The sequence below is a fragment of the Sciurus vulgaris genome (genome assembly GCF_902686455.1).
Source record: "Sciurus vulgaris genome assembly, chromosome: 1".
NCBI lineage: Eukaryota > Metazoa > Chordata > Mammalia > Rodentia > Sciuridae > Sciurus > Sciurus vulgaris.
Window position 1 is genome coordinate 195,335,358 of NC_136461.1, and position 16,873 is coordinate 195,352,230.

Consider the following 16,873-nt stretch of genomic DNA (forward strand, 5'->3'; position numbering starts at 1 on the left):
TAAGCCTTCAGTTAATTTCCAGAATTTTGAAGAAGTTGATTCTGACACTTTTTACTTTTATGAAGGAATTTTCAGAGTTCTTTGTCCTGTGGTTTTCACTGATGTCATTACTATTTGCTTTATACTTTGAAAATTAAATGGTTACAATTTTTATTTGTGTGCATATTAGTATTTTATAAAAAGAAAAGCCATTTGTGTTTTAGCATTATTATATAAATCAACAATTTTTTAACAGAATCTTACTAGAAATCAAGAAGTTATTGCAAAAGAAATTCAAGAAGATGCAGATGCCTATAGGCGAAAAGTGGATCTTGAAGAACATATGTTTCACAAGCTGATAGAAACTGACCAAACTCAGAGCAGAAAGACTCAGAAGGTAAACATATGGCAATTTTAGTGTACACATCGGAGGTAATTTTCCTTCCATTTTAACAAAAAATTTAGAATAAACTTGTGAAGTTGAGATAATTCATTGCTTTGCTTCGTTCATCCCAGTTCCTAGAGCCTCACAGTGCTATATTTATTTACAGGGTGCTTGTTTCATTGATAGTCATATATGAGTCTCTTTCAGACACTTTGTGAGTACTATTTCAAAGGAAATAGAAACTTTACAAATCATGCTATCTGGTTGTGTTATGTCTCAAAAATTCTCCCTTAGTGTTCGAGGTCCTTGCCTGGTATGGAAGCCAGCACTTCCAGAGTATATTTGCGGGATCCTAATAACTATTATTCAGTAAAGTGGCGAATGGCCAAGTATTGGAAATGCTGTCCTAAAGTAAGGGGCTTTTTTTAAGGCCAAATTTGAGGGTACTGTACATTCTGAATCATTAAGAAAATTTTCCAAACTTATTTTATAAAATTTCTTATGGAGTACCCTTTCAGAAATGCTGATTTAAATGAAAAAGAACTTGAGGCATTCAAAAAAGAATTTTCTTTATTATACCTTTAACAAAATGTTAAATGGGTGGGGGGGGGGGGAGTGTCCTTCTTCCCAGAACCAGGAATGGCCTAGGACTAATGCAAGAGAGACCTTTTGTTCTGCAACAGTCCCTTAACTGATTCACCCAAATTATCCCATAACTTTTTTTTTCTTGTAGACTTTTGAGAGTCTGTAAAAATTGGCTCTTTTTACTCTTTTTTCATAGTGTTGAAAACATAAATGTCATTAAATCCTACCCGTCCCCTTGCCTGGAAGCTCTCCCCACTTGCTATACATTACAGTCACTTAAAGAGTTTTTTAAAATACCAGAATCCAGCTGCTCCAGAGATGAGTTTCACTGGTTTGTGGTGGGGCCTGGAAGTCGGTCTGTTTTAACACTCCCAGGTGATTGTGACGTGCAGCCAAGGTTGTAAACAGCTGTCCTATACACTTGGATACGTTGAATGGATATGTCATAATTTTACAGTCTGACATAGTTTCTGAAATTTTACAACTTTTCTTAGATAATTGAAGAAAATTTGGCAAAAGCTGAACAAGCATGCTTAAATACTGACTGGAAAATTCAAACTTTACATAGACAAAAATGTAATGATCTACAACGAAATGAAGGTTACCAAGAAGTAGCCAACCTCCTTCGGAAAAACAGAAGGAAAGAAATAGAGGTATTAAATGCAATGTTGGAGGAGGAAGCTAAGAAGGTAAGAATACCTTTATGATTTTTCATTATATGAAGCATTTAAATATTGAAATAGTACATAGATGACAAAAGCATCAAAACAAGTAATTTGGGGGGATAATCTAATTTTAATGGTATTTCTCAGAGACATTGTCTAATATTGATACTACCTAAAAATTATTAAGCATCTTTCTCATTTATTTTACTGTGTTTCAACTTGTCAGCTCCTAGATTTGTTCTGGCTGATGGGGTAGTATTACTACTTTAATTTACCTACTTTTCACTTTTGTTGTTGTTGTTTGTTTGAGAATTTTGGGTTTTGGAGTTTTGGTTTTTGATTTTTGTACTGAAGATTGAACCCAGGAACATTCTACCTCTGAGCTATATATCTAGTTCTTTTTAAATTTTTTTAATTTTGGGACAGTGTCTTACTGAGTTACTAAGGCTGGCCTCAAATTTGCAGTCCTCCTACAATAGCCTCCCAAGTAGTTGGGATTATAGGCATGCTACCATCATGGCCAACTTTACCTAATTCTTTATACTTACAAAAGATTTTGAACAGATGGAAAATGTGTGGAACTTCTAGCAACAAAACTCAAAATAGTGACTATAAACAAGATAGAAATGCTTTTCTTTTTCACAAGTTTGGAGATAAACAATTTCAAGCTACTATGGCTTCAAGATTATCATGTTCCTTCAACTTTTCTGCACTGCTTCCTGGTATATGGCTTTCATTCTCAATGACTTTGTCATTCAAGATGACTGCTAGAGTCTCAGCCATCACATTACATATGCCAGACAGCAGAAAGAAAGTAGAGCAAAAGTACAGGATCTTCTACCTCCCATCCGAGTCAACTCTCAGGGTCCCTGTTTTAGTCAACTTTTTTCTTGTTGTGACTGAAAGACCCAACCAGAACAGTTGTAGAGGAGGAAAAGTTTATTTGAGGGCTCACAGTTTCAGAGGTCTTAGTCTGTAGAAGGCCAACTCCATTCCTCGGGGCTCAAGATGAGGCAGAACATCATGGCGGAAGAGTGTGGCAGAGGGAAGCAGCTCACATGGTGATCAGGAAGCAGAGAGAGACTCCACTTACCAGATACGGATATATACCCCAAAGTCACACCCCAATTCCTACCTCCTCCAGCCACCCCCTGCCCACCTTCAGTTACCATTCAGTTAATCCTAATCAGGGGATTAACTCACTGATTGGGTTAAGACCCTTACAACCCAATCATTTTTCCTCTGAACTTTATTGCATTGTCTCACGCGTGAGCTTTTGGAGAATACCTCACATCCAAACCATAACAGCCCCACATCATATTTCTAACCAATTTGGTTGCAAAAGATGCTGAGAAATGTAATTTTTAACAGGGTGTATTATGAACGCAAATAAAATTAAGATTTTATTCCAAAAGAAGAATAAATATGGATTTTGAGGAGGCAACTAAGAGTATACATCACACAGATGTATCTTTCGGTGAATTGTCCCTGCGCTCTATAAACACTATCACAGACACCATGGACTTTCCTAAGGGTACTGCAGTGGGGGAGAGATCAGGATCTAGATAACTGGCTTTAGTTCCTTCCTCTTTCTGCGGCTGCCTCGTGATGTCTGTTCTAAAAGCTTCTCACCCTGTACTTCACACAAGGCACTATTCCAGAGTCATTGTCCTACCACCTCCCAATGGCAGGGGGCTCTATCTAGAACTTTTCCACTCAGGGACAGGAAAGGAGGTATTGGGGAAGAGTACTGTCCAAGACACCAAGGCCGTTGTCTCAGGAATACTGTGGTGGAAGCCCGCCGCCTCCGTAAGGATTGCTGACACTAGGGCTGGACTGTAAAATTTGGTGCTACTGTACTTGGGGTAAAATAGTACTTTTGAGAGCAGATGGCATCATTGTAAGGGCTTTTCACGTTCTGCAGAAATCACTTGTGTTTGGATCCTGGCTGTAAAGCCAACTTGACTTATGTAGCCTCAGGGAATCCCCAGACTCAGGGCCCTCATCAGGAACCTAAATGGATGGTCTCTGGTCGTTCCTGGCCCTTGTGTTTTGGATTCTTTAAAGTTTTTATTTAGTACATTGGTGTTCTCTTCATAAACATTATATGAGTGCTTCCATATAAAAGCTGGCACATTTCTAGAACATTAGCAAATCTTAGAAATGTATTTAAACTTATTATTTTAGTTACCCTCTGAGCTGATTTTAAGATGATCATTTTCTCATTTTCTGGGGAACAAAGCAGGGAACTAATAGAAATTACTTGACTTCCCTGTGGTCAAGGTATGTGCCAGAGGTGGGCAAAGAATTAATTCTCTGAATTTTGTAGACCCTTTTACTAATGCATAGCATTAAAATTAAGCCAAATTAAACACTATTAATACAAAACTAGCTTAGTCTCCTAAGTTAGGCTCTCTCAGTTTCCTGCATGGAAATGAATGGTTGGTTCTGCAATGGTTGACACCTGGCTGGGGGCTCAGTGGCCCTCAGAGGTGCTGAGTACTACTCTGTACTAATTAGCAGTACTACATAGAACGTGCCTTTGCTCCCAGGTTCTTCCATAGCTGTGGGTCACCACGCGCACCCCTGTTCCCATAATACCAAACAGATAGTGCATGGCCTGCAACTGCGAAGGAAGGAGGAGGAGAGGAAAAGAGAAGGGACGAGCTCACAGTAGCACGATTTTTATGTGATCTTTTTTCCCCACTTGCTTTTATGTAGTGCAAGGAAGCTGAAGAAAAAGAGTTTCATTTGAGATGGCAAAAGAAAGCTTCTGCCCTTTCAGATGAATCTAGAAAGTGGTTTTTAAAGCAGGAGATGAGTGCTGCCTTAGAACATGCTGAAAATCCATTTAATAAAGGTAAGTGTCCATGAGTGTCTCTTTATACTTCACACGTTCCTCTTAATATGGTCTGTTCTCATGAGTAAGTTCTAGAGGTATATTTTGGCACTTTTATTCAAATTATGCACTGCTAAAAGGTAATCACTAGTTACTTTTTCTTTTTTGGCGGGAGGAGGGGAGGAGTGCTGAGGAGGTGGCTGTGTTAAAAAACAAAGCTCCAATCAAAAACAGTGTTTCACCTGTGGGACTGTTGCATTCCATAGATCCATGGCCCCTTGACATCCTCTTAATTTTCTAGATTGTGATTTGCTCCCAAAGTGCTATTTCTAGTTTATTTTAGTAAAAATATGTGCCTTGCCAATAGCTGTTCCTCAGAATAATAGTATATTAATGTATATCATAGGAATCTTCTTATAGGATCTTATCAAATATTAGGCTTTGGTACAAGGTTTACAAAATCAACTGAAAAAATTAAAATTATAACTTACATATATTATAATTTAAAATTCTAAAATAGAGTGCAGATATGGGAAACTTTTACTATGTTTGTATTGTTTTAGCCTTTTATAATGTATGTGCATTATTTTAAAATCACAGCTTCACTGATGTATGATCCACATACCATTCAATTTACCTGTTTTATAGTGTACAGTGTTGTTATATTGCTGTATGTTAAGAAATCTATTCAGAGCTGTGTGACTGTCACCACAAGCCAAGTTTAGAACTTTATTTGACACCTCAAAGTAAACTCTGTACTAATTAGCAGTTACTCCCCTTTTCCACTCACTCCCCACCAGCTACTGGCGACTACTAATCTGCTTGCTGTCTCTAGAGTTTTCTCTTCAGGAGATTTTGTGTAAATGGAGTCCTACAATGTATGGTCTTTTGTCTCTAACTTCTTTTACTTGTCATAATGTTTTGAGCTTCAACCACAAATCCAAAAAGAAAAATCTAGGTTAGATGTGTCGTCACTTAATCATTCCTACTTTTGCAACCCCGCGTTTCCTCTCATACTTGAGATTTAGTAGTTGGGAGAAGTGGGGGGTAGAATGTGACTTTGCACAAATTTATTATTTAAAACTGTCTTACAAAAGATACTGTCTCCTGGAGCTGTCTTTTCTCCCTAACCCTCTCATACTTACCCCTGTTGTAGAAAGGAAAAAAAAAATTTTTTTTAATCTTTTCAAGAACCTACATACTTAGAAATAGAAAAAAAATGTTGGAAATTGCAGAAAGCTCCCATCATTATTCTTCTAACACATGTCCCCTCTGCCTCCATAATGGCTCCCCTCTATGCTACCTAAAATTTAACCCTCTTAAATTTTACCAATGAGAGAATTTGTTAATGAACATCCAGTTCCTACAAGGTAAACCTCTAAGGAGCTTTCAGTCATTTTTTTAATCAGGGTATATAATTTAGTCATAATTATGTGACCCTAAAACCAGAAGATAATTGGCTACAATTAGAAAGGTGGGGTTTTTAAAAAATATTTTTCAGTTGTTTATGGATCTTTAATTAATTTATTTATTTATTTATTCATATGCGGTGCTGAGAATCAAACCCAGTGCCTCACACATGCCAGGCGAGTACTCTTTCACTGAACTACAACCCCAGCCCCTAAGAAGGCATTCTGATTGGAGGAGCTCAGAGTTGGTTTTTCACTCAGGACCTAGAAGACAGGTACCAGGAAGTAGCAAACAGGTCAGAATGTGCCAGTGACAGATTTACTTAACATTTTTGCCTAATATTGAAACTATTAGCAATGTCAGGAAGTTCTTACTATCTTTCAGAAGACAGAACTTTCTGGTTCTTGCCTTGCCATCCCTAAAAGCCCAGGTCTAGAAACTTAAGACTAGTCTATGTTTTAAAATGGCAAAGCATTTGAACAGACATATCTCTAGAGAAGATACAAAAATGGCCAACATGCACATGAAATAAATGTTCACCTCATTAATCATTAGCTCAAGGGAAGTGAAATCAAAACCACAATGAGATACCACTCCACACACTCTAGGGTGGCTGTGATCAAGAAGACAAACAGTAAAGGGTCAGTGGGGACCAGAGGGGTGGGAACATTGCTGGTGGGGATGTAAATGGTGGCATCATTTTGGAAGTTAGTTTGGCAGTTCCTGAGAAGGTTAATCCAGTGGTCCACCCCCTAGGTATGTCCCTCTGAGAATCCAAAGCATATGTTTGTGTAAAAACTTATACATGAATGTTCATGGCGTCATTATTTATAATAGTCAGAATAGAAACAACCCAGATGTCCTTCAAATGAGGAATGGATAAACAATGCAATCTATCCATGTAACAGAACCTCGCTGGTTTATAAGGAATATGTGCTGATCCATGATACAAAATGGATGGCCCTCAGGGCTGGGGAGGGGCTCACGGGGAAATGCCTGCCTGTCTCGAGCAAGACTCTGGGTCCAGTTCCCAATACCACCACCACCAAAAAAAGACAAACCATGAACCCCATGCCAGACTAAAGAAACCAGACGTGATCCTCTTCATGTAAATGTCCACATTGGCAAATCTGTGGACATCAGAGTAGTTTGTGGTTGCCTGCAAGTGGCAAGGATATGGGGATTCTTTTGGGGTGATGAAAATAGTCTAAAATTAGTGGTGACGGCTGTACAACTGAATATATTAATAACTGAATTGTACACTAGGAAAGTATACAGTTTGTGGTCTGTGAATTATTTATCAATGAAATATTACTTAAAAAAAGAAGGCATCAGTAAATCCTGTTGCTGATTAAGGTCACTGGACCAGGGTTCAAAATTACTGGGCCTTGAAGAAAGGGGAGGGCTTAGAGAAGCAGGGTGACACTTGAGACAGGAGGAGTTCTGGTCTACTGCAGGAGCCCCCCACCGCAGGACAGCTCACTCTGCGGGGTGGACACGAGGGTTTCAGGACACTCAGCTGCTGTCACTGAGCTGTATGCCTCTTTTATCTAACCACTCCCATTTAGATTTACTCTGAAACACTTACTGCTCTTCAGTTTTCTATTTGCAAAATGAGAAGATTACAGCCTTGGTGAGCTTTAATTTTGTTACAGTTTTAACATTATGTTATACTGTTTTCTAACCACTTATGGTTTCTGGACATCTTTGGGAAATATCTCCCGAAACACGCACATACACACACGCAAACAAAATTTTTCTTATGTTTGTGTGGATTGGTCAACCAAAAACCTCCATGAACTCTGATTATTCATAATGGGACTTGTTAATTGTGATTAAACACTGGTAGGAAGTTGCCTGTGTTAGTGATATAAGTTGGGCCAGCTGGAGCAGAGAACTTGTGTACAGGGTAGCCCTAGCTATCTTGGAAAAGATCAATAATAAGGACTCTAATGCCAGCTGGAGGGGCTGATCCTTCTGTTGCAATAAGCCTGCCCCCTAGGCAAGGGTTGAAGGAATTTAGTTGTACCTTTTTATTCCTTTTGAATTTTGCAGTACATATGATACCAATTCATTAAATAAACACTAATTCAAAGTAATAAAGAAAGTAGCAGGATATAAAATCAATGCTCATAAATCTAATGCATTTTTATACATAAGTGATGAATCTTCAGAAAGAGAAATTAGGAAAACTACCCCATTCACAATAGCCTCAAAAAAAAAAAAAAATACTGGGGAATCAGTCTAACAAAAGAGGTGAAAGACCTCTACAATGAGAACTACAGAACACTAAAGAAAGAAATTAAAGAAAACCTTAGAAGATGGAAAGATCTCCCATGTTCTTGGATAGGCAGAATTAATATTGTCAAAATGGCCATACTGCCAAAAGTGCTATACAGATTCAATGCAATTCCAATTAAAATCCCAATGATGTACCTTACAGAAATAGAGCAAGCAATCATGAAATTCATCTGGAAGAATAAGAAACCCAGAATAGCTAAAGCAATCCTTAGCAGAAAGAGTGAAGCAGGGGTTATCGCAATACCAGAACTTCAACTATACTACAAAGTAGTAGTAACAAAAACAGCATGGTATTGGCACCAAAACAGGTAGATTAGTGGTACAGAATAGAGGACACAAACACAAACCCAAACCCAAATAAATACAGTTTTCTCATACTAGACAAAGGTGCCAAAAATTTGCAATTTAGAAAAGATAGCCTCTTCAACAAATGGTGCTGGGAAAACTGGAAATCCATATGCAGCAGAATGAAACTAAACCCCTATCTCTCACCCTGCACAAAACTCAACTCACAATGGATCAAGGACCTTGGAATCCTTGACCAGAGACCCTTCATCTTATAGAAGAAAAAGTAGGCCCAAATCTTCAACATGTCAGCTTAGGATCAGACTTCCTTAACAGTACTCCCATAGCACAAGAAATAAAAGCAAGAATCAATAACTGGTATAGATTCAAACTAAAAAGCTTTCTCTCAGCAAAGGAAAGGAAACTATCAACAATGTGAAGAGAGAGCCTACAGAGTGAGAGAAAATCTTTGCAACTTATCCTTCAGATAGAGCACTAATTTCCAGAATACATAAAGAACTCAAAAAGCTCTACACCAAGAATACAAATAACCCAATCAACAAATGGGCTAAGGATATGAACAGACACTTCACAGAAGATGATCTACAAGCAATCAACAGATATATGAAAAAATGTTCAACATCTCTAGTAATAAGAGAAATGCAAATCAAAACTACACTAAGATTCCATCTCACCCCAATTAGAATGGTGATTATCAAGAATACAAGCAACAATAGGTGTTGGCGAGGATGTGGGGAAAAAGGTACACTCATACATTGCTGGTGGGGCTGCAAATTAGTGCGGCCACTCTGGAAAGCAGTGTGGAGATTCCTTAGAAAACTTGGAATAGAACCACCATTTAACCCAGCTATCCCACTCCTTGGCCTATACCCAAAGGACTTAAAATCAGCATACTACAGAGATGCAGCCACATCAATGTTCATAGCTGCTCAATTCACAATAGCCAGATTGTGGAACCAACCTAGATGCCCTTCAATTGATGAATGGATAAAGAAACTGTGGTATATATATACACAATGGAATATTACTCAGTCATAAAGAATAATAAAATTATGGCATTTGCAGGCAAATGGATGAAACTGGAGAATATCATGCTAAGTGAGATAAGCCAATCTCAAAAAACCAAAGGATGAATAATCTTGCTGATAAGCGGATGATGACACATAATGGGGGGTTGGAGGGGGGCAAGAATGGAGGAAGGGGGGACTGTATAGAGGGAAAAGAAGGGTGGGATGGGTGGGGGGAAGGAAAAAAAAACCAATGAATCAAACACCATTTCCGTATGTAAATCTATGATTACACAAATGGTATGCCTCTACTTCATGTACAGAGAAACAAGATGTATCCCATTTGTTTACAATAAAAATAAATTAAAAAAAAAAAAAAAGATCCAGAGAATGTGGGGGAAATCCATAGTCAAAATGGTAGGGGACTTTGTTCACATGATCCATACAAAACTCTTAAACACTGAAAAAGACAAATTATTCAATTAAACGAATGAGCCAAGAACTCTCATTACTTGTTGATGGGAACACAACATGGCACAGCCATGTCAGGAGACAATTTGACATTTTCTCACAAAACTAAACATACTCTTAATGTATAATCAGCAATTTGGTTTCACTCAAATGAGTTGAAAGTTCATGTCCACATGAAAACCTACACAGTGGATGTTGTATTTTGTCAAATGCTTTTTCTGCATCTATTGAGATAATCATGTGATTCTTGTCTTTACCATTGATGTGATGAATTACACTTGTTGATTTCCATATGTTGAACCAACCTTGCACTGAGATAAATCCCACTTGATCATGGTGCACTATCTTTTTAATATGTTTTTGTATGTGATTTGCCAGAATTTTATTAAAAATTTTTGCATCTATGTTAAAAAAAAAAAAAAAAAAAAAAAAAAACAAAGTAATAAAGAGGCCAGCACAGTGATGCATGCCTGTAGTCTGTCACTCAGGAGACTGAGGCAGGAAGATTGCCAAGTTCAAGACCGGCCTTGGCAATTTAGACACTGACTCAAATTTAAAAATTATTATTTTTTTTTAATTTTAAAATCTGGGAATGCAGCTCAGTCCTTGCCTAGCATGTGTAAAGCCCTGGGTTCAATCCCCAGCACCTCAAATCAATAATAATAAATAAGATCATAAAGAATTGTCTTTACAATATATACATTAAATGAAGAAAAACAAAGGAATTGCAATACAAAAAGCATAGGAGCTTTCACTTTTTGCATTATTTTTTATGTTCAAATTTGTTACAATTAGCATTCATTATTCTTTATAAATTAAAGATTTTTTTTTTAATTCACATTCCAGGATCTCACATGGCAATTTAATTTGATAGTGTTTGAAACATTGCTGTAGGCAAAAGGGAGCCATCGTTATTTGAACTGAGATAATATCCACAGACAGCCCTTGGGGAAGGTGAATTAAGCAGCAGTGGCCAGTGTTTTGAAGGACAGATGAAAGAGGCCAGAACTGGCAGATCTGGACTCAGGAAGGGGGAAGGGCCGGCCTTCAACACGTGCAGGCTTGTGCGGCCTCGCCTGTGCCGGAGGCTGGGAGCTTGTCCCCCTCCTCCGTTTTCTGCAGGCGTTTTATTTAGAAGCGTCCCCTGCACGTGTACCTAGTGGAATCTTCTTCCCTGGGTAAGTTCTCTCTTTGGAAACCGCGCCCTGGGGCGGCGCGGACCTGTGCACCACCTCCGCCGGCAGCGCCCCTTCACACGCTCCTGATCGTCCACCGCCCGGGTCACCTTAGTCGGATCTATCTTAATGACTCGTGAGCCAGAACTCCGAGTTAAAACCATTAGCTAAAGCTCTCAAGAGCAGGTAGAACTGCAGCAGATGTCACAGCAAGTCAATGAGACCCCAGGAGGGCGTGGCCGGAGGAGAAAGGAAGAGCCGGCGGTGGGGCTGTTGGCTGGACCTTTCTCAGAGATGACCTCGGTGTCACTGAGGCGACTCTGTAGGAGTTGGGGCTGTGAAACTTCAGCTGAAACTTGAGTCTGCTTTGCACGGAGAGCGTTTGATAAATAGCGGGGGCCGCCCTGGGCCCCAGAGCGGCTGCGCCTGCTGGCTCACAAGGCCCGGCTGCTGGGGACTGCTGCGCCTGGCTGTGCCGAGGCCTGCCTGGCCGCAGCGTGGTGAGCGGCTCCCAGCAGCTCTGGCAAAGGCTTGCTACCGCGTTTCACACGCCCTTCCAGCAAACATTTGGGATCCCTACCTAACATCTATATTTCTGGGCTATTCGTTGGCTTTTCATTTTAGCTACCGGTGTTTTTAAAAGATGTTATGAAGACTTGAGCTGGGCTTTTCATTCTGACTATACTTTACTTGCCTTGTATGGTGGTAGCATTTTTTTAGAAGAGAAATGAAAGGGTTTGACCATCGTGACAGTTTTAATTTACCAGGGCACTGGCATGGGCGAAGCCTTTCTGCTCCCTCCTAAACATCCTCTCTACCTCACTTTTGCAGCAGAAGTGCTCCGGTTGCAAAATGAACGGGTCGCCTCAAGCTCACAATTAAATGACATTTCTGAAATGGATTCCTCAACACAGAGTGAGTTGATAAGCAAGAAAGATTTCTTCTATTTTTTAATGTAACAATATTTAAGCAGATTGTGGTTGAAATGGTATTTATAGAGTGTCAGTGCCATTTTCCTGGGGCCCTGACAGTGGGAAACCTAAAATGGAGTCAGCAAGAATCCTGCAGGTTTCCAGCTGGAGGAAAAACTAGATACAGGCCCACCCAGATAAAGAAAGTCTGCTGAGTGCTTTCATGCCACTCCCTTTATTTACATCAGTTGTTGCCCCAAAACCGAGGTGGAGGTCCTAACAGAAGGCCCTAAATTAATAACATGAGGTGTGTAACTGCTTTCTCTTCCTTACAAAGAGAAAACGTCAGGGCCATTTTTCAGCACTCACATCTGTGAGCTTTCTTAAGTCTTCTCTGACGTCCACTGGGACCCAGGTGAGCTGGCTGCAGGCACTCAGGCAGGCTGCTGCCAGAGAAAGGCTTAGTGCTGGCTAGTGGGTAACTTTAGATCCTTCAGCTTAATGCGCTGGGGGTTGTGTTTATGTTTGGAAGGGAAGGGTGGCATCTTACAGAAATGTAGTCACACTAACCCATAAAAGATTTAACAAGTATGTTATTGTGGAAAGAGAGAGGGGACAAGAAATAATGTTAGGCTTTCTTTCCACTGACCTTCATTAGATGAGACAGAATTTAAGGAGGTCTTTGAATTCTTTAGAAGAACAAACTTTAATGCAGGGTTCCCGAAAGATAAGCTTTGTAAGAAATATTTCTTTTTTAAAAAACTATAATAATATTTTAATAAGCTGTACAAAAAAGATGAGACAAACATGCATTTATGGAATTGCATGTCAGTAAGGCCAGTCCCTGCAGAGGGGATTCCCAGCACGGCCTCATTCCCCTGTGAGGACATAGAGCAGTCCTAGTCAGAGGTATCTCCACGTCCAACATGGTCAGCCCTCCACTCTCTGTTGCTTTCCTTCTGCTGTGAATGTGTACATCTAGTTGGCTCCTTCTTAGAGCAGGTACTTACTTTCCTCATCCACCGCCCATTGGAGGAGGGCTGGGACCATGAAGAGGATTGATTTTACCCATTCTTTGGGGAGGGTTTCCTGCTGGCCCTCTTCCATCATTGTATCTGGAATCAGATGAATTTCCATAGCCTCTTCTTTTTCACATCTTGCTGAAGCAGTTTTGAAGAACAAAATCACAAATTCAGCTATTCCCCCGAAGAAATCTGTCATCCCATGCCTGTAATCCCTTCTGAGGCAGCAGGATCGTGAGTTCGAAGCCACCTCAGTAGATTCGCGAGGCCCTAAGCAACTCAGCAAGACCCTGTCTCTAAATAAAATATAAAGATGGACTGGGGATGTGGCTCAGTGGTTAAGCACCTCTGGGTTCAATCCCTGGTACCAAAAGAAAAGAAAACTGTTATAAAAGCTGTCTCCCTGAGGACTGCGCCAGCTGTCCAACACACGTTCGGCGTAAACATCTCGCCTTAGTTCTTGACCTCCCAGTGACTTACAAAAATATTCCTAATAAAGAGTCATAAGATTTCAGTATTATATAAAATATTCTTTGTAACTCATAGTTATGTGTGCACCTACAAATTCTGTGCCAGGATATGAATTAGACTAAAAATCATTTGTGAATCAAATGAAATACAGAGATTCTCAACTGCTCTGTATGCTGACACCTCAGAATCCACTGTTTCCTCCTCGCCATGTTCTGCAGGCCGGCTTCGTGCCCCGTGCTGGTACTGTCCTCCTCCTTCAGCCTGCAGAGCCGCTGAGCGTGTGGGCCCATGCCATATCGCCCGACTAGAACTTAGACTTTTAACCAGATAATTCTGAATTTCCAAATGGAGTGAAAGAATTGGCTCAGTCTAGGTCGTTTGGAAGCAAAACAAAAAAAGGCATGAAAGTTCTTTGGGAGAAGAAAATAGTTTTTCAGGAATTAAAGCTGACTGATTATGAAACTAAATTTCAGGAAGTGTATTTTAAGTTGTGGATTTTCTTCCCAAATTCCAATATTTACTAGCCCTTCAGTTCATATGAAATGGCCATTAATCTTGATTAAAATAGAACAGTCTTCTGATTTTAGTTGCTATTAAGAACATTTGATTTGTGTATTTTATTTTAGGGAAAGCATTCATGGAACACATTTCACAATGATTGGGAATGACTTTCCTCATTACTATTAAGCATCACAGTAAGGAGCTTGCTGTTTTGAAGAACACAAATTCTTAGGCAAACTTGGTTCCTAATTTATAAATTTGACAAATGCTAAATCCCTTAAAATATAAGTTCTCTGATAGCATTTCTTCAGTTCTATAAATAAATATTTGACTTGTAAATGGAACTACATTAGGCCAGGTAATTCATTCAGCTTTTTATTCCAGAAACCTGGTTTTTAGAATGTTTGTTTTATTACTGATTTTTGCAACACATTGACCTCCAAAACAAATGCAATCTTATTACTAACGTCAGAAAATTCAACTGCTAATAATATTAAATTTTGTTTTTAAAGTTTCTTTAAATAGAAAAACAGCAGAATGGGACAGCATGGAGCAGAATCTTATCAAGAAAGTAAGAAATCTCCGCCAGAGGCTCACCGAGCAAGCTCGTGACAGATGCCAGACCCTCATCTCTTAGCTACATAAAGGCCTTCACCTCAAGATAGTCAAAGGGAGATACCTATTTGCAATCAATGACACTGATTTTTATATTGTTTATTTTAAATTCCTATGGAGACCATCCTTCTGTATAGAAAAAAATGTGTCCATAAAAATTATGTTTTCTATTTAATTCTTACAAATGGCTTCTTGAACTTTTCACAATAAAAAGATTTTTGGAAACTCTTAAAGCTGTGTTAGACTTTCAGGTTGCAAAGAGCAGCTTCAGCAACTTTAGCAATGAAGGTTTACTTTAAAGATAAATGGAGAAATAAAGACCAAGAAACCATCTATCTCAGCAGCAGCTGGAGGCTCCATCAGCATGGACTCAGCCGGAATGACAGCCCTCCTGCCCCTGTGTCCCCACAACAGAATCCCCTCTGCCGGTGGCCCCACCGCAGCCACAGCGTCTCAGGCCCTGCGTCTCTGGCCTCTGCCTGCTGCTCTGAGCAGTGCTGCCTGCTCTGCCTCCCCACCCCTCGTGGCTCCCCAGCAGGGCTGCCCATGATTTCACGAACATTACTCTCCCCCATTTTTAAAGAGAGGAGAAATAGCTCCCGGCCTTCGTGTGGGGATTATATGGATGAGTGTGTAAAGTTCTTGGCCCAGTGCTCAGCATACACTCTGTGGGCAACACAGTGGTCTTTTTTTTTTTCCTGGGGTCACAAAGCATAATCTCACAGTGAACCAAATCCTTTCAGTCAGCAGAATTCTCTCGTCAAAGTACTAAAATAATGTCCTGTCACTGTGCAAGGCATTGGCTTCCCAAGAGTAGTTTCCTCAACCAAATTCTCTGTACATTTTCAGTGGTTGTAACGCATGTCTTCATGGGTCAGGCTGGTGTGTGTTTTGCAACAGGAGTCACAGGGTAGGAAATACATAGGGTGTGACGGGAACCTCAAGTCAGCTAGAAATTACTTGCTCACCTAAAAGCATTCAGAGTCTAAAACTGTGATTCTGCCTGCAGGAATCAGCTGTGTACTGCCAATTTTTACCTCTCTAAGGTTCTCTTTTTCTAGAATTTATACTACTCAGATTGGTTTTGCAATACCTGCCCCTCCTTTATAATGTATTACGATAGTTTATCTTGAAAAGTTGATTTTAAAAAATGAGTTCTGATTACTCAACCAAATGAAGTTCTTTTTAATCACATTCTGCCAGTTTTCTCTGTGCCTACATTTCTCCCAGCAGCGATCTTGATAAAGCCACTGCCTTAGCAGATTTCAGATACTTGGCTGAGTCTCTTTAGTCATATGTGCTTGGTTGGCACTTCTAAGACTACCATGTTTGATGAAATACATAAAGTATGTTCCTGATTATCTCTGCCTGACATCACATCCTCAGTCTTACCCCAGTTTCTTTAAAATGTGAATTCTCTGGGATTGAATAAGGACTGAGTCTGACTCACTAGCTACATTCAAAAAGTTTCTCTCTGGTACTCCCTTGAATTTGTGAAAGAAGAGCAATTCCTAAATGCCTTTTCATGCTTATTACCTCCATAAGGTTTCCATCTTGTGCAAACGGGCCATTTTAGGTAGGTGTTGGGCTTCAGTTAAATCTCTCCACATCTGTCTACACTTGAGGGTTTTTTTTTTTTTTTTTTCTAGCGAATTAAATGGCATTGAATAGGTTATGAACTTGAGTTGAGACCTTTTCATACTTCCTTATATTCACAGGGTTTTCCTCCAGTATGAATTCTCTGATGTTGAGCAAGACTTGAGTGTTTCCACGGTGGTATGTGTCGACCACAATGGAACTGTGTATAAGGCTTGGTTTATGAATACAGGTGAACTCATCAGAGATTCTGAATTTGATGCCTAATCTCATCGTGTCAGTCTAGGTGCAGTCAGGAGACAAATCAGGCAATAAGGGAGGTATCACCTAAAGTTCTAGTGATGGGAGGCAAGCGTGAAGATGTGGAGAGAACTCTAAAGCTGGCCACAGATGGAGGGAGAGCACTCAAGGAGGGATGGCCTTGGAAAGGAGCCTCCTGCTCCAAGGCTCAGGGTCAGACAAGTCTAAGAAGGATGCTGGAGCGTTGCGCAGGGTTGTGCAGGCTAGAGCTAGTCCACCTCCACAGGCGGCAGGAAGCAACTCTCCAGGGTGCGCATCAGCCAAAACTGATGGGTAAAAATGCACAGGGTATCAGGGGCCCTCCTCGGGGTGGAGTGTGGCCTGGTGTGCACGG

General features: G+C 40.0%; 1 protein-coding gene across 1 annotated transcript in view; it reads left to right on the plus strand.

Moving 5' to 3' along the window:
* Positions 1–15,275, plus strand: part of TBC1D31 (TBC1 domain family member 31) — a 99,473-nt gene extending 84,198 nt beyond the window's left edge. The window contains exons 18-22 of the mRNA XM_079144048.1: positions 236–376; positions 1,444–1,638; positions 4,336–4,474; positions 11,955–12,038; positions 14,541–15,275. Of these exons, the coding sequence (XP_079000174.1) occupies positions 236–376; positions 1,444–1,638; positions 4,336–4,474; positions 11,955–12,038; positions 14,541–14,665 (684 nt within the window). The 3' untranslated portion in view covers positions 14,666–15,275. The remainder of the gene's footprint in view (positions 1–235; positions 377–1,443; positions 1,639–4,335; positions 4,475–11,954; positions 12,039–14,540) is intronic.
* Positions 15,276–16,873: the final 1,598 nt, after the last annotated feature.